Source organism: Pipra filicauda, unplaced genomic scaffold (genome assembly GCF_003945595.2).
Source record: "Pipra filicauda isolate LSUMZ 115617 unplaced genomic scaffold, ASM394559v2 scaffold34_size3990699_pilon, whole genome shotgun sequence".
Taxonomy (NCBI): Eukaryota; Metazoa; Chordata; class Aves; order Passeriformes; family Pipridae; genus Pipra; species Pipra filicauda.
This window is the reverse complement of record NW_024104476.1, coordinates 1,776,724-1,794,765: the sequence shown is the minus strand read 5'-3', so window position 1 is coordinate 1,794,765 and position 18,042 is coordinate 1,776,724. Positions and strand designations below refer to the sequence as shown.

The window sequence follows — 18,042 nt, the reverse complement described above, 5'->3', positions numbered from 1 at the left end:
AATCAAACCTGTTATTTTTTATATCTCTTTATTTTTATATGTTTTTATTTTTGATATGAGAATACATTTGCTTACATAGAACTCTGTGTGAACTACGTAGTTGCACCATCACATGTATTAGACTGGCAAGCTGACAGTTTACAGGGATCAGGAAGAATCCTTTTTCCTTTCCCTGCAATGTGTCAGCAGGGAAATATCTGACTTCCCCTAAGATGCCTGAGATTGGCTGTAGCTGCAAATAAATTACCTGACAAGTTTGAGCAGTACTTGCAGTATTCAAAGAGAATTTATCTGTCTTATCTGTTTGACTTGAATGTCCTACTCAAATGCTCGGGGTCATGCTAGTTATCAGATTTTCAAAGGAAAGGGAATTTTTCTTCAAGTTACAGTTGCAGATAACTGAGGCTTCTTCAAGAGATAGTCTATAGCTTATATCCGCACTAGTACATTAAATAAACATGTCACTGACTTTTTTCTTGCACTAAGGGCCACTACCACAGATCTTGTGTCCACACTACTAAGCTAGCTTCTTCAGAAAAAACTAGTGTTTTGCTTCTTAATAATTGTTTGTCGACATGTTCACAAATTTTTATGGGAGTTCTTTGAGATTAGTTGTTGTCATGGGCCAAATCTGTGCAAGGAAATTGTTAAAAAATTTTGGTAGACTTTTAAAACAGCTAGGTAATGCAGATAATAGAATTTCAGTGTCTAGTGTGATCCCTTTCACTTTTTAATACAGTGATGTAGATGGATACGTTAGCACAGTGCCTGCTCATATCCTGCCAAAAAAAGACTAGAAATTTTTCCTTTTAAAATGTTCTTGGATGGCACACTAACTCTTCACGTTTATCCATGGCATGACAGCAGTGTACTGCTGCTCCCATGTTGAGCATCCTATTGAGCTCATAATGGTCTATCTCTGCAGTTTCCTTCTGACTCAGTGACAACTGTGCATTCATCATGTGTTTCCTACCTTTCTGATGCAGTTCTTTAGCAGCCTTGCAGGCAGGCCCAGAAGTCCCAGATCTCTTCCACATCTGCCTCATAAAATACTTTCTGATTTGTTCAGGGCAGGAATGGCCATGTAATAAGAAATCTTCCCTCTACCTCTTTTCCATTCCACTTCCCCAGTGTGGTCACATTTCAGGGGCATTACACCCACTTTATTAGGAGGCATGTGATCTCTTATGACTTGGACAGAGGATTTTCTTGGCTGTCTCAAAGTGATCAGGCTGGCATCTCATCCTGAGCTTTTTTACAACATGCATATCTGTGTTCTTGCATTTAAATTTTGTGTGGTGTCCCTTACACATCTGTCAGCGACCCAAACAACATGTTTGCATAATTCTTGTGACTGTTATAATTTTTAATGTTTGATTGAGATAATTGTTGGCCTGAGAATCTACCTTTTTATTGTCTTCAGCTTCTGAAGTATCATCACCTTTGTGGTGTTTTTTGGGAGGGGTCGGCTTTTTTTTTAATAGCTATTAGACCTATCCAGTCTCATGTGGAGTCATGAGGATTTGTCATTTCAGGGGTTTCTTGGCTTAAAGTTACTATCTGTCAAGTATTAAGTCTGTAGTCTTCTGCGTTTTGGAACTCAACATCTGTAGGCTAAATTAATTCCTTAGTCTACAACTTCCTTGTGAGGGGAGGAGTGGGGGCAGGCACTGATCTCTTCTCTGTAGTGACCAGTGACAAGATCTCAGGGAATGGCCTGAAGTTGTGTCAGGGAAGGTTTAGGTTGGATATTAGAAAAGGGTTCCTTACCCAGAGGGTGGCTGGGCACTGGAACAGCTCCCCAGGGAAGTGGTCACAGCACCAAGGCTGACAGAGTTCAAGAAGCATTTGGATGATATTCTGAGGCACCTGGTGTGACTCTTGGGGCTGTCCTGTGCAGGACCAGGAGTTGGACTCGGTGACCCTTGTGGATCCCTTCCAACTCAGCATAATCTGTGATTATTAAAGTTAGAGGAAATGGTGTCAAAACCAGAAGAAGAGAGGTTAGTCTGATTTGGTTAAATCATACAGAGAAGCAGATGATGGAAGTGAGCAGTTTGGTACATAAGAATTATATGAGCTTTCAAACAAATCACGAGCAGTAACCGTTCATATGAAAGGAAAAAGAGCTAAAAATGAAGCTTGAAGATGATGTAGATGAAGTAAGTCATTGGACACTGAAAATTTAGAGAGTTTTTTTGTTCAACTGGGGCCTAGGTGAGTGTATGAATGCTCCTTACAGGAAATTAATTATTGTCTATAAGATGTGAATATTTAATGAAGCCATAATTGAGAACATATTACTATTCAGGTATGTTCTTGCAAAAATAGTTAGTGATGTTTCTCTTAGTTTATTATGTAATTTAAATTTCATTATCATCATATTTTCTTTAAAATGCTAGCCTATGCATAATAAAGAACACACACTTCTTAGCAGAAATTGAAGGATACCATGGTGTGTGTTTTTCAAAAATATGACAGAAACAAGGAACTTAATTCATATCATTCTCTCCTATAAAAGTTCTTTGTGAAAATGAACTGAAGTTGAGGAGTAACTTCAGATTCATACCTCTATGAGAGTAAGCTGATCCAGACCATAAGGGCAAGTTTTCAACTCTGCAGAAGTCCGTGACAGCATTTTACTTGAGTTCAATGGAACTGGCTTTATTATCAAACATCTGTTTTATCTAAGGATGTATGCCTTTCCTTGTTTTTTCCTACTACTATTGGATACTAAAAAAAATTAGAAGACCAATAATTCCTATGTATTACAGAGACTTCTTTCTATTCAGTTCTCAGCTATGTTCTAAAGAATTTAGCTAGGGTTTTCTCACTAAATAAGACTGACCCCTCTCTGCTTTCTTTAAGGAACAAATTTTGCTTGAACTTCAATAGGATTAGGTTCAGACATTGTCCTGAATATAGAAATAAGAAGTTTGCTTACTTAATTATGTAAAAGGCAGGAAACGATCAATAATAATCTTTTGCTCTGTATCTTCGTCATCTTAAAACTTTGTCATGTACAAAACCGGATTATATTCCAAGATGTTTTTTATGAGAATGCTAATTTGATTACCTTCCTCTCCTTCAAACTGTAAACAGGAGATCAGTGAGAGTTTGAACCACCTTGATGAGATAAGCTCATATGAATACTTAAATTTAAAGTTATAGTGTAATCTCCAAAACTGCTCCACACTCAATACCTCTTAAAATTCGTAGGAATTCCATGTGGTCACAGCAGTCTACATGCATAGAGAGTTTAATGAATTTGTTCTGAATTTTAAGTTCATTATTTTGTCCATGGATTTGTCTTGCAGACAGACTGTAACTCTTTTAGCAGTGAAAGGTATAGATCTGATCAGACTCCTACGTGATAACAGTCCTTACGTTATTTTTAACTGAAACGTCTGGTGGCCCGAAATTAGTAACTATTTGGGTTAAAAATTAAAGCATAAAGATGGTATCTTGTCATATTTTTTTTCACTTGCTTTTCAGAGGAGTAGAAATTATTCTGAAATATACTGCAAGGAAATCAGTATAAATTCTTGAAAATAAATGGCATTGTAGGAATGTTCTTGTATCACTATATCGTAAGATTGCGTATTCAAAATACGAAGGTGTAATTAATGAATTGACTGCTGCATGACCAATGCTATTATTAAAAGCTGTGTCACAAAAAAAATTGTAATTCTTTTGTTAGCTCCAGAGACTTATATATTAACTGCACAAAAACTTATTTAGCATCTATATATGAAGGATGAAAATTATCCTCTTAAGACATTTTTTAGCTTTTTGCAAAATGTTTTTTCATTTTAGTTTGTTATCAAATACTCTTAAGACATAGTATAAACATTGGAAAATAATGAGAAGGGCACTGTTATGGCAGTTCATAAGATTGTTTTCAAAAAAATGGTATAATTATTGAGAGTTACAGTTTTTAGTTAGAATCAAAGTTTTAAGTAGTAAAAGTTACAGTTAGTAAGTAGTAGAAGTTACAATTAGTATTGTTTAGTTCATAATAGTGAGACTATAAGAGGCTTCGAATTATGTTCAGTAAGTAAAAGTTAAGTGTTATGAATCAGTAGCAGTCTATAGATAGGCTGCTGTAACTTCATAACAGAGTGGTAGACTGCTTTATGGAGTTGGTGATTACAAAGATCCACTTTAACCATTTTTTTCTTACTGGCAGGTGTCCCACTGGCCTGAGGCCAGCAGCTCTGAGTGTACGGCAGCTTGTGGTTTACACCAGAGCATAGAAAATGCCGACACCAGCTGGCTGCACAGTGAAACTGATTGCGGTCTGACAAGTTGGACTGTGATACAGATGTGTGATAAATATACAGACTATCTTACAAATTTGATTCACTGACATATGTTATCTACTTTTTTTCTCCTTAACAGATATGATATCTGCACTTATAAAAACAAGCCTTGTGGCACACTGGGTAAGTATATAAAGAGAAATTTCAGCTTGTATTTGCTGTTTTGTTGCTTTATACTTAGCTATTGGTTTATTGACCGATTAGATCTTCTGAAGTTTGTGCTTTTGAAGTTTTTATAAACATGAACAATAAAAGGTAACCTAGGTGGTCTTTGGCTTTGATACATTGCTAGAAGTTTGCATTGTGTGTATTTCATCTCTGGCAGCTGTCGTTCTGATAAAACCTAGTAGATGACTCAATTGTACTTCTTATAGAAGACAACTTGCTCTTTATTTCCATTTAATCTGTCTCCATAATCTAGTTAAAAAATACAAGTAAAAATCCTCTGGAAAATTAAAAAATGACCAAAAAACTCCCAAACCATACAAAAGAAATGGATTTCGAGGTTTGCTCTCTTGTACACAGTGAGTACAGCTTTATATTTTTCCTTTCACAGACTTAGAAGAAAACAACACAGTGACAGAAATACCTTAAAACAATGCTTTGACAATGGAGAAGCACACCTTAGGTTAAGGATGGAGAGCTATTGTTCTCTCCATACCTAAATTCATCACCAAAAGTTATTTACTTTAGTAAATAACTGTACGTTGTTACCTGTGACCATAGGTTGTTACCTTCAGTAGTACTTTAATATATGAAAGAAACATTATTCAAAGGCCAATGTAACCTTTATTAAGATTTTTTTTCAATTTACATCCTTTCATAACCCTCTTTCTTGTAGGTAATTAAAGATAAAATTCTAAATCAGCTAGTTCAAATCAATAATACTCCTTTCTCAGTCGGAGTTCATGATTGTATTTGCTTTGTCTTTCCCTATATTACTGTATGCTTGATAACCTTAACTTATGTTAATTTTTCTACGAGTCTCTCAAGTCAGCACAATGCTTCTGGCAGAGGAATGTAGTTTACATCGTAAAAGGTACCAGAATTTTGCCTGCTGTAAATATGAACAAAATCCACAACTTAGTAGAAGGCATTTGTAAAGACCATTTGCTTTAGTAAAAGGCAAATGATGATGAATTTCTAAATGTAACTGATTTTCTTTGATGTTGAGGTGACAAAACTGAGACTGTGTACATTGATGTCTGAGAATTGGCTTTGCAAGTGTTAAAAGAAGAAAGGTTGAAAGAGCATACATTCATGCATGAACTATTTGATATTTTTAGGTGATATTTTTAACACAGATCATTAGTGTGCTAGTTCTTACTGTATCAGATTTTGGCAGAAAAGCAAAATCTGCTTCACTTGAATTCATTGTAACAGAGGATAGACTTTGGCAAATGTTTTATTAAACAAAAAGCTTTATTTGAAAAAAAAACCCAACTAAAAATAAGAGTGTTATAGGAGTATTGGCAACAAAACCATGACAATTTTTTTACATTATAGGCATTGAATTGGAGAAGAGAGGACACCCTGTGGTCCTCTTCTGCAAGGCATTTGATATGCTTAAGTCCCACTGACCTCCAGTAACTACTCATATATTTAAGGAGTCTGTGAACAAAAGTCTCAGGTCTCAAAAGGTCTCAAAAGGTCAAAAGAAACCTGGATAATTGGTATTATAGGACAAAAAAGAAATAAAGGATTTGGTGTGGCAGAGACATCTGTGTCCTATTCCAGTTTCCTGAAACAGGGAATCTTACTATCTTTCTAGAAAAGATAGGCCTCAGATGTCTTGCAATATGTCTGTGGCTCCAGTGAAGGCCAGTTCTTTCTAAAATCTGAGCAACAGACTGAGTTCTTAACTTGATCTCTGTTACTTTCTGCAAGCGTGGTATGGAATTACATTACTCTGGTTTTGTAAGTTGCTGAAGCAAGTGCTTAGTTAGAAAATGTGAAGATGGAGATGACTTTGTCTTTCAAATATGGTGGACTTTACAGGGGAACATGACAGTTGTATATACGTATTGCCATGTTGTCTTCAGAATTTCCTCAATTAGCGTAGCATAGGTGAACTATAATTACTGTACTTTCTGCAGGTTCAACACTGCAAAAAATACATGTTTTTCTCCATGGACAGTCTGTTTTCTTTTGATGTTTTATGGTGTCTTCAGGGGGTGTCTCTACAGCAATGATTTGTTTATAGCAGTAGTACTGTTTTGATGCAAATTCTCCAGACACACATTGTCACCTTTTTCCCATGTCAGTTTGGTTATCGGAGTAGTTTTGATGTATATAAACTAGATTTGTTTGGGAGAAAACCTAAATCAGAACAAATATCCCCAAATGCTCTGTATGTGCCTGCGGGAGACATTAGATCCCACATGGGCTGTTTCCTTGTGATACCCTTGTAATATTTTTTCCCTTTAGGAAGCTTTGAACCACATGTGTAGTGACTATGTTCAGCCTATAGGATTCAACGAGTCCAAAGTAAAGTGCCCAACCTACATAAAAAGATATGTGGATAGCCTCAATATCAGCGCTTCACTGTGTTGACCCACTCCTATGGCTCCAGATTACTTGCTGATGTGGACACAGCCAGTGTGTCTTCTTATTACTTGCTTACTGTTAGTCCAAATAGAATAATTTGATGCTTGCTCATATAGAGTATACTTTCTCTCTGCCCCATTCCCAGTCTCTTTCTGCTTATCCCTCAATCAAAGTTACACTTTTCCTAGTTTTTTTGTTGTTGATGTTGATTGGGGTTTTTTTTTGTTTTGTTTGGGTTGGGTTGGGGTTTTTTTGTTTGGTTTGGTTTTTGGTGGTGGTAGTTTGTTTTATTTTGGTTTGGTTTTGGTTTTTGGTTTTGGTTTGTAGTGTACTGGGTTGTTTTGTAGTTAACTGAGCAGGTAATTTCCTTAAAGGAAGGTTTATTGCTTCTTTCAGATTAGAAACGCTAGGGAGGAATACGTTAAATAAATCTGATGTTCTTTAGTGGCACTAAATTGCGACTGGAGTATGTGTGTAACAATGTGTTGCCGAAGAATGTGCAAGATACAGAAGAACCATAGCCCATAAATTGCCAGTAGCTTTCTCTCTCTAAAGAAAAGTTTTTAAGAGCGCTTGTAACACAATAAGGTTTAAATTCCAGAAGATGATGGGTGATAAATGGAAAAGACTTCCATGGTTAAATGAATACTTGTTATTAACATGTCTCCTCTCTTCACTGATGCATTGAGTTTTGTTTTTTTAATTTTTTTAATGTACCATGTGAGGTTTTTCATAGCTAAAAAAGTTGCTTCTATGTTTTTATGAACCCACTAAACTTAAACAGATTTCTTTAGAAAAATAGTGTGGATACATTTTGCTTTCTTCAGGCTGAAGAATGTTAAAATAGCAATGCTTTCTTGAATTCCCTCTCCTGGCTCAAGTTACTAGGTGGTCCCAAGTTACCAGAAGTAAAATTTATAAATCTAACCCCTAGTCTAGACATTTTCCAGCACTGACTGCAGTTCAAAAAATATTAATGTCTAGCCGGCAAAGTAAAATTCCCCCCAGTGATTTTGTAAATGACTAGAAAGTTAACCTTTTGCCAACTGCTCCTTCTGTGCATAGAAGTTATTAAAAAGAATCCAGGCATTTAAAACTAGGGCTTTTAAGACTGAAACACCTTGGCATGACCCTTTGTGTCTCCTTCTGTTTATTCAGGCTTGGCCTCTGTGGCTGGAATGTGTGAGCCTGAAAGGAGCTGCAGCATTAATGAAGACATTGGCCTAGGTTCAGCTTTTACCATTGCACATGAGATTGGTCACAAGTGAGTGAGTTTAAAAAAAGAATAAGTTTTAATGTATCACCTTTTTAATATTAGTTTAATAATAGATTTTTTTTTCCTGCACTGTCTCTATTCCTGTGCTCCATGTTTCTGTATATAGTATTAATGAGTGGCAATACATTTTATTTAGTATATATTACCAGAGGCCTTAAATTTATAACTGAAGACTCATTGTTCACCCTTTGATTTCAGATTCCAGCTAAATCTCTCCTTCTGAGATTTGAATCACAACCTTTCTACTCTGTTTCATATTTTAAAATATTTGGCTTTGAAAATTTTCTTTCCCCCCTTTTGTTTACCTTTCTTTATGAAACAGAAGAGGTTAAAGGTAATTTTTTTTTTGCTTTTTGTTATTTTATCTTAAATATAATTCAAACTTTTATAATTGAAACATTGATTCCATTGTCAATATTTGTGTACTTTTAGTCCTCTTTCACTTGAGCATGAAGAATCTGGAACAGGCATAGAGCAGTCGTAGCATCACTAGTTACATTTAAAGTGTCAGCCTATCATTTTAAAGAGCATGTTGTTATGAGACTGATAAAATCTGAGTAGTGTTTGATCTAGAAATACTTCAGGCCTTCCCTCAAAGACAACATTTTTAGTACATTGTGATGACTCTAAAAAGACTAAGCACCTTCTTTTATCAAGAGGTTTCCTTCTTTGTTTACGTGGGTTGACCAACGCTGAGTTATGGATGACATGCTTTTGCAGTCATTAGCTGATCGAACTGTTAAAAATTCCGGTGCAGACTGAAATGGAAGCTAGCAACCTGCTGATCAAAAAAAGGATTTGGAAGTAAACAGTTATTTCTAGCCCACCTATTATGTGAGACAATTACCGGACAACTATGTTCTCATTTATATTACGTATGAAAAAAACAAGGTAGTGTAAATGACTTCTGGAATTCAAAAGCAATTCAAAAACATACCTAACTCCCCTAACCTTCATTTCCTTCCTTCCTTCTTTTCCCTTACTTGTATGAGCTGAAAAAGATAGGGTAAAGGAAAATATATTTCTACTGTTGAGGAAAGAGCTCCTCCAATCGCTAAATACTTATAGTTCTGAAATCCCTGTAAATAACGTCTTGCTAGATGACCTAGCTGTGAATTGTCTCATGTTTAACATAAAACCCCAATGTTCCAGTACAATATTTTCATTCTAACTCATATTCCATACAGCTACATTCACGTAGAGTCTGAGAATAGTTAGGGTTGGAAAGGACTTCTGGAGATCATCCTAATTCATTTCCCCTGTCACAGTAACATTGCCAGGTGGGGTTTGAATGTCTCCAGAGATGGAGACTCCACAAGCTCCCTGGGCAGCCTGTTCCAGTGCTCTACCACCCTCAATGTAGAGAGGTTCTTCCTGATGTTGAGGTGGACCTTCTTGTGTTTTAGTTTATGGACATATTCTTTGTCCTGTCGCTGGGCAGCAGAGTCTGGCATCATCCTCTTGACACTGGCCTTTGATATACTTATGTATGTTTTATGGATGTTATTCCAGAGATGCATGAAAGTAATTTAATGTGTGCAGGTATTTTGTCATGCAAAGCTGGCATGATGACCAGAATTGATTTGAGGAGCTTAGACTGGTTAGAATCCAAAAAAAAAGCAATATAGTGATAGCATATATCCTGTGATCACAGGAGTGTTTTTAACCGTCTGTGTTTTCTATGTTCCATATCTTTTGAATGCTTATACATAAAATCTTTTAAAATTCTGAAATCTCAGCTCTTTGAAGCTTTCAGCTAATTCTGTAGCTGGCATGATATGTCAAATGCTGGCTTGAAAAGAAGTAGAATTTATTTTTTATCCAATGCACAGTCATTAAAGAAAGTTGCACTGCAAGCTTGGTGTTGAAAATTAGCATGCCGTGTAGATACCTTCAGTAAAAGCTGGAGTGTGAGTATGTGAGCAAAAAATCTTCAGGTTTTGTAATGTTTTATGGTAGCCACTCATCACCTATCGTTCTACCCACACTGTGACTAAATGCCTCTAGGACTATACCAGAGTTGTTATTTCCTCTCAGCTTCCTAGTTTCCAGTACCCGTTTGAAGTCATTTGCATATGTGAGTAAAATAATTGTTTCAGAGAGCCTTGTAAACATATTTCTTTGGCTGTACCTCTTTTCAGACTTGGGAATAGGAAATTGACTTCATTTTCAAATGAAAAATAGAAGCATTTAAGGGACTTGTCTACACTGAATATGTAACATACAACAAAAAAGCGCTCAATTACATAGAATCACAGAATGGGTCAGGTTGGAAGGGACCACACTGGGTCATCTGCTCCAACCTCCCTGCTCAAGCAGGGTCATCCTAGAGCACATTACACAGAGTCGCGTCCAAATGGTTCTTGAATATCTCCAGTGAGGGAGACTCCACGATCTCTCTGGGCGATCTGTTCCCGTGCACAGTCACCCACACAGTAAAGAAGTTCTTCCTCTTGTTCACATGGAACCTCCTGTGCATCAGTTTCTGCCCATTGCCTCTTGTCCTATTGCTTGACAGCACCAAGAAGAGCCTGGCTCCACCCTCCCTTCAGATACTTACAGAGATTGATGAGGTTCCCTCAGTCACCTCTTCTCGAGGCTGAACAGGCCAAGTTCCCTCAGTCTTTTCTTGTAGAAGGGGTGCTCCAGTCCTCTTATCATCTTCACAGCCCTCTGCTGGACCTCCTCCAGGGGCTCCGTGTCTCTCTTATCCCGAGGAGCCCAGAACTGGACACAGCACTCCAGGTGAAGCCTCACGAAGGCTGAGTAGAGGGGCAGGATCACCTCCCACAGCCTGCTGGCAATGCTCTTCCTAATGCACCCCAGGACACCATTGGCCTTCTTGGCCACAGAGCCTCACTGCTGCCTCAGGGGCAGCTTGTTTTCCACCAGGACCCCCAGGTCCTTCTCCACAGAGCTGCTTTCCAGCAGGTTGGCTCCCAGCCTGTACTGGTGCCTGGGGTAGTTTCTCCACGGGTGCAGGACCTGCACTTGTCCTCTTTGAATTTCAGGCAGTTCTTCTCTGCCCATCTCTCCAACCTGTCAAGGTCCTTCTGAAGGGCAGCACAGCCCTCTGTGGTATCAGCCACTCCTCCCATCTTTTTGTTGTTGAGGAGGCATCTGCACCTTCATTCAGGTGATTGATGAATATACATATAAAAAAACTACAGGGGGCAAAGATTTGAAGAAAAAACAAAACAACCCCTCCAATAAATATTTAGTAGAAAGTATGACTGACCATTGTAATCACACTCAGACTATCAGTCTCTTTAAGTTTTCAAGAAGAAATGCTGTTCTGGATAGCATTCTAATTAGATAAGAATGGGGGAATTGCACTTTGAAAGATCATGATTTTATTAATTGTATAGTTGCTATGGAATACCAAGTTTTTAAAAAAAATGTTGAACTGAGAATCAAAATTCTCTTGTGATTAAAAGAGAACAGGTATGATGATGCATATATTATTATCATAATACATATATTATCATCATGATTATCCACGATTTCTCTAAAATTGGATTTGTAAACTTCGCTGATGGAAGTATGGCTCAACTTGTTGGTTTCTAGTAGTTTTTTTAATTGTAGAGGGATGAGAAGTCATTAGATCCTTCAATCTGACTTTCTGTTTTTCATAATGTGTTAAATTTAACTCATTTAACCTTGCATTGATCCGAGTAAGTTCCATTTGGTTGAAGAATATTATCCAGAAAAGTATTTCTTGAAAACTTAAAAAGGCTGATAGTCTGAGCGTGATCGTAAATAGTCAGTCATACTTTCTCTTAAATATTCATAGTTTTTAAAACTTGTAGTTTTTATATGTGTATAACCCAGTTTTGGTACTGTTAAGTTGTACGCGGTTGAGACTCATAACCAGCTGTTTTTATTGAAGATGGTGGTACACTGTGATTGTTTCTTTCTTAAAGAGCATAAACAATGGAGATACTAACACTTTTATGGTTGTTTCTCCCTAGGCGTGGTTCAGAGAACAGCCTTGTATTACTCTTAATACTACTGCGAATCAGATAAAAGTCATAGTTGGCACTTAGCCTTCAGAATAGTTTCTCTAGAAAACTGATTTTTGGTGCTTGACATGCTCAATGCCTACTTTCCTACCATTAGATATTTCACACCGAAGACACTTAAGATTCCTGGTAAGCAAAAATCACAAACGGTGATTCTTGTAGCAGGAGTGAGAATTGAGTGTGTATTCCCTGAATTTTCGAGCAAAGTTTGACTTTTTGGTGAAGAAAGGAGCTATTTTCAGGCCTAATCATGCTTTTATGCTCAGACAAGTCGAACAATTTAAGATCCAGTCCCATTTTCTATTTACCTAACAGCTGGGTTAGGTGGCTTTCTGCTCTATGCTTTTATATTCTGAAATATCTTGCCCCACACAGGCTGTACAGGATGCTTAGTTGAACTGATAAGGAATTTCAGATTCCACTGAAAGAGGTATATTGCTAAAAGAAAGGCATTGTGCCATTCATTGTTGCAGTCCTGTGGAGAAGTTAGCTGAGATCTGGAAAGTAAATAATAAAGTGAAGTAGAACAAATGAAAGTGGGTGAACAAAGGAAATGTCAAAACATGACCATAGTGGGCTAGGCATAGGACAGAGAGTTCCTCATGACACTTGGAGTAAGAAAAGAATTTACTAATGACAGAAACCTATTAAGGGCTGTATGGAGGGAACAGGTAGAGAAGACTGGTGCCTGAAGTAATTTCTGAAAAGTCAGAATTTATAGAAATTGGACTTATAGAAGATGTAATGAATTTAAATTCAGATGAGTTTGACAATTTTATCTTGATAGAGAAAGGTTTAAAAAATAATAAGAACATAGATTATAGTCCAATTGACTAAATTGTCTTCAAGATAAGAAGAGCAATAATTTCAAGCATGTATTTAGTTGTCCTTGTTTTTCTTGAAAGAGAACCCTAAGCATTCTTCAGAGGACTGCAGGATGCTGTTTTTAATATGTTGCCAAAGCACTTCGGGAGAGAGATCTATGGAATGATCTTCGAGTTTAGTCTGAAGATTTACCTGGAAGCTGTCTCTCACTGTAGCTGTTTGAAGATTGTTAACTTGGAGTCTCCTGCTTGGAATGCCACCCCATTTAGGTTTGAACTTAAGGTTGAAGTTGTTTACAATGCACAAGTCGATGGTCTGTTTAGCATTCTGCACTAGGCACCACTCGGGTATGACGAATATCGTGAACATTTCTCTGTCACACCAAGACATAGTGAGGTGCCAATGCTTGGATCGAGGATGCATCCAGGTTGTCTTCAAACTATCTTTCTGCTGAAAGGTAGTGTTGGTGATGGTGAGCTGCTGCTCTGCACAAAACTCTATCACAAGGTGTCCATTATCGTTGCAGTTGGGGCACTAAAGAGAACAACATGTTGCTTGTTGTGTAGTGGGAGGTGTAAGGAGATAATATGATCAGAATGACCTGTCAGCAGATTTTCAAGTTTAGAGACAATAGAGTTTTTGATCATGAAGCCAGCTCCTGAAAGATGACTTTCAGTTCTGGGTTTACCTGACCAAAAGAGGGTGTAGCCGGCACCATGTTCTCTAAGGCTGCCTTCCTCATGGGGACAAACTTCACTGAGAGCAGCAACATCGATGTTAAGTCATGACAGTTCATGGGCAATTAGAGCAGAACGACGCTCAGGATGTCCACTATCTGCAGTATCAAGCATGGTTCTGATGTTCCAGCATGTGAGAGTCAATTTGAACACACCTTTAAAGGCAGCTGTATGCCTTTGTCTCTTTATCTTTGTTCGACTACATCAGAAGATGCCTGTTGGCTGCGGTTAACCAACCAGGTGAAGGGTGGAGATGAACTTTGGTTAGGCCACTTTTTCTAGGCCCCTCTCCATATGGAGCAAGCAGTGCTCTCCTTGAAAAAGGCTACTTGGTCATTCAGGATGCTGCTGAAAGAGACTGTCATCTCCAGGGTCAGTCTCAAGCGACCAATGTCCTGAACCAACCTGCAGGGTTGGGTCTGCAGCTTCCAGTGCACCTTATCACCTGCCGTTTCAACCCTCGCCTGTTGCTACAGGGCTTTTCAAATGTGGATATAGCCTTCGAGCCTGTGCAGTGGATTTTTTCGGTGAGGCACAGCATGTGCAGAACTGGTCCCACCCTTTACTCCTAAGGTTCATCTGCCAGGGCCTAGCAAGCTTGGACAGTGACAGCGAGGTCCTCAGGATGTAGGTTTAATTAGAGTATCCTTATCTTGGATGGATGGCCTTACAGGGCTAAGCAAGCTCCATCTGCTTGGGTTTGGAGTTAGAGTTGTCCTTCTCCTAGGATGACTGCCGAAAGGCTAGTGAGCCCATCCTGCCTGTGGACACATTTTATCTGACCCTTCAGTTTTAACCTGTTTGGCATGGGAGACCCTACCAGAGGCATATACCACCGCCAGCACAGCTCACAACCTCATAGGGGCACAAAAGCTTCTCCCCCACTAAAATGATTTGGATGAGCCTTTCTCCTCCCCCCAGCCTCCTACACTCAAACCCAAGGACATTCCCTTGCCCTAAACACCCTTCCAAGGTGCTATATATCCAAAAACTACAATTATATTATAATTCCAAAAACCTTTCCTGGGAAGAAGCTCCAAACAAGCCAAGCTCAGCACATCCCACTCTGACTGCAACAATGCTGGAACAGGGAGCGATCCCGACACAACCCCGGGTGGGGCAGGCACACAAATAAGGGGTCCCCACACCCATCCGGGGCTCGGGCACCTCCCAAGGCTCCAGCCCAGCCTGAACCCCCCCAGCCCCCAGAAAAACCCACTACCCACCCTAACTTTACCCTCTCCTCCCACCGTGTCACCACAGGCCCCTCGTTGCACTGCCCACCCGTGGCCTTCCAAACGGGACTGCCCCGCCTGCCCTCCCGTTGGTCCGAGGATCCCTCAGGCCCACCCAGCCCCCTCCCGGTCCCCGCCCACAAATGATGAAAACAATGAGGAGATCCAGGAATTCTTGATAAGGAAGAGAACTGCTTACCAAGCACATCTTGCTCAGCCATCTTGTTATGTAAGAAAAGCAGCCTTTCGTCTTGCATGCAGTAAGCTCCAACAGAAACTTTGAGACATCCAGAACAAGTGGTGGATCGATCTAGCAGAAAAGATTCAATTGTGCGCAGATACGGGTGATCACAGAGGATTCTATGAGGCTTTGAAAGCAGTGTATGGACTTACACACCGGGTTCAAAGCCCTTTACTCAGTGCAGATGGTCAAATTCTTCTCACAGATAAAATTTCCATTCTGAATCAGTGGTCTGAACATTTTCAGACTCTTTTCAGTACCAACCGTGTAGTTCAAGGCTCAGCAATTCAGTACATTACACAACAACCACTGAAAAATGAATTGAATATTGCCCCTGCTATGGGAGAAACTCTTAAGGCCATAGAGCAGGTGAAAATTGGCAAGGCAGCTGTGGGGTTGATGGAATTCCACCTGAAGTCTGGAAGCACAGAGGCCAGGCACTCCATGCTAAATTTCACGAGTTTGTGAAACTGGGGAGGTGCGTTGTTGGGAACTAGGCAAACTACCATTAGACCTTTGTGATGCAGTCATCATCACCTTGTATAAGAAGAAAGGAAATAAATCAGACTGTTCAAATTACCGAGGTATTACTCTGCTTTCCGTTGCTGGTAAAATTGTTGCAAAAATACTTTTGAACAGATTAACACCCGCTATAGCAGAAGAACTTCTACCTGAAAGCCAATGTGGTTTCAGAGCCAACAGGAGCACCACAGACATGGTATTTGTTCTCAGACAACTGCAAGACAAGTGTAGGGAACAGAATAAAGGACTCTATGTAACTTTTGTTGATTTCACCAGAGCTTTCGATACTGTGAGCAGAAAAGGTCTGTGGCAGATTTTGGAACGTTTAGGATGTCCCCCCAAGTTCCTTAAAATGATCATTTTGCTTCATGAGGATCAGCGCAACCAAGTCAGATATGGCAATGCACTTTCTGAACCCTTTCTAATAACCAATAGTGTGAAACAAGGTTGCGTTCTTGCACCAACTCTATTCACAGTCTTCTTCAGCATGATGCTCCAAAGGGCCGTGGTAGACCTTGATGAAGAAAATGGTATCTACATTCGATATCGTACCAATGGAAGCCTATTCAGCCAAAGGTGACTGAAGGCCCATCCTAAGACTTAAAATCACCTTGTCCGGGAGCTGCTTTTTGCTGTCGATGCCACCCTCGTTGCCCACACAGAAGTAGCTCTGCAGCGTTTAACATCCTGCTTTGCAGAGGCTACTGAGCTTTTTGGGCTGGAAGTCAGCTTAAAGAAGACAGAAGTTTTCTACCAACCTTCACCTCAGGAAGACTGGCGAATCATCATTGCCGAATCAGAGCTCAAATCAGTCCAGCAGTTTAATTATCTGGGAAGCATCATCTCCTCGGATGGTAAGACTGACGAAGAGATAGACAATAGGTTAGCAAAGGCATATAGTGCTTTTGCAAAACTCCATAAAAGAGTTTGGTGTAATAAACACCTGAAGAAAAGTACAAAGATTAATGTTTACAGAGCCATTGTGCTGTCTGCTCTTTTCTATGGGTCTGAATCATGGGTCGTTTACCGCCACCACTTGCGACTCTTAGAACGCTTCCATCAGCGTACAATCCTAAACATCCACTGGACTGATTACGTGACTAATGCGTCTGTTCTTGAATAGGCAGCGGTTACGAGTATTGAGGCCATGTTGCTGAGAACTCAGCTGTGTTGGGCAGGACACGTCTCCAGGATGAAGGACCACCGCCTCCCTAAGATCTTGCTTTATGGCGAACTTGCCACTGGCTGCTGCAAGAGAGGAGCCCCGAAGAGGAGATACAAGGACTCCCTGAAACAATATCTCAGCTTTTGTCATATTGATCATCATCATTGATCTACTCTGGCCTCCAGTCGTGAGACATGGAGACACACTATTCATAATGCTGCTACTTCTTTTGAGAACACACAGAGATTCATTCTTGAGGAGAAGAGACAACACAGAAAGAACCGTGTCTTGCCAATACCGCCTAAGGAGACTTTCTGCTGTGCCTTTTGCAACCAGACTTGTCTATCTCGCATTGGCCTTTTTAGCCATCAGCACGTTTGTAGCAAGTGTGGGTAGAGTCCTTCTCAAATCTTCATTTGCGAAGCCTAGCCGTGATGATGATTTAGTTCATACAGCTAAAACATGCTTTTTAAAAAGCACTTTTTAAAAAGTCTCTTTTCAGCCTGTATGCAAAAAAAAATATCATAAATATCCCTCCTACCATATGAGAAAGTTTGTCTTCAGTGATGGAGTAAAATACCTTTCATAAACTGCTTGTCTTTTCCTCATTCTTTAGCGATCAGTGAACTTCACATTTAATCAGTGCATTGGGTTTGCATAGCCAGGTTTTGGTAGCAGGGGTGCTATAGGGCTGTCTTCTGTGAGAAGCTGCAAGAAGCTTCCCCAGTGTTCAAAGAGCCAATACTAGCTGGCTCAAAGATAGACCTGCTGCTGGCCAAGCCCAAGCCCATCAGCAATGGTGGTAGCACCTCTGGGATGTTTTTTAGAAAGGGATTATAAAAACAGCTGCATAACAACAGCGAGAAGAGTGGAGTGAGAATATGTGAGGGAAACCACCCCATAGACACCAAAGTCAGTGAAGAAGGAGGGGGAGGAGGTGCTGCAAGCATCAGAGTAGAGATTTCTCCTGCAGCCTGTGGGGAAGCCCATGGTAAGGCAGGCTGTCCCCTTGCAGCCCGTGGAGGTCCACAGAGAAGCAGATAAATTCACCTGCAGCCCACGAAGGGGACCCCATGTTGGAGCAGGTGGTTGCCTGAAGGGAGGCTGTAATGCCATGGGAAGCCCTTGCTGGATCAGGCCCCTGCCAAGA

At 39.7% G+C, this 18,042-nt stretch overlaps 1 protein-coding gene across 3 annotated transcripts in view; it reads left to right on the top strand.

Annotated features, from left to right (window-relative positions):
• Positions 1 to 18,042, top strand: part of ADAMTS6 (ADAM metallopeptidase with thrombospondin type 1 motif 6) — a 151,517-nt gene that overhangs the window by 54,194 nt on the left and 79,281 nt on the right. For all 3 annotated transcript variants that reach the window (XM_027732329.2, XM_027732332.2, XM_027732335.2), the window contains 2 exons: positions 4,402 to 4,445; positions 8,028 to 8,133. In XM_027732329.2, the coding sequence (XP_027588130.1) occupies positions 4,402 to 4,445; positions 8,028 to 8,133 (150 nt within the window). The remainder of the gene's footprint in view (positions 1 to 4,401; positions 4,446 to 8,027; positions 8,134 to 18,042) is intronic.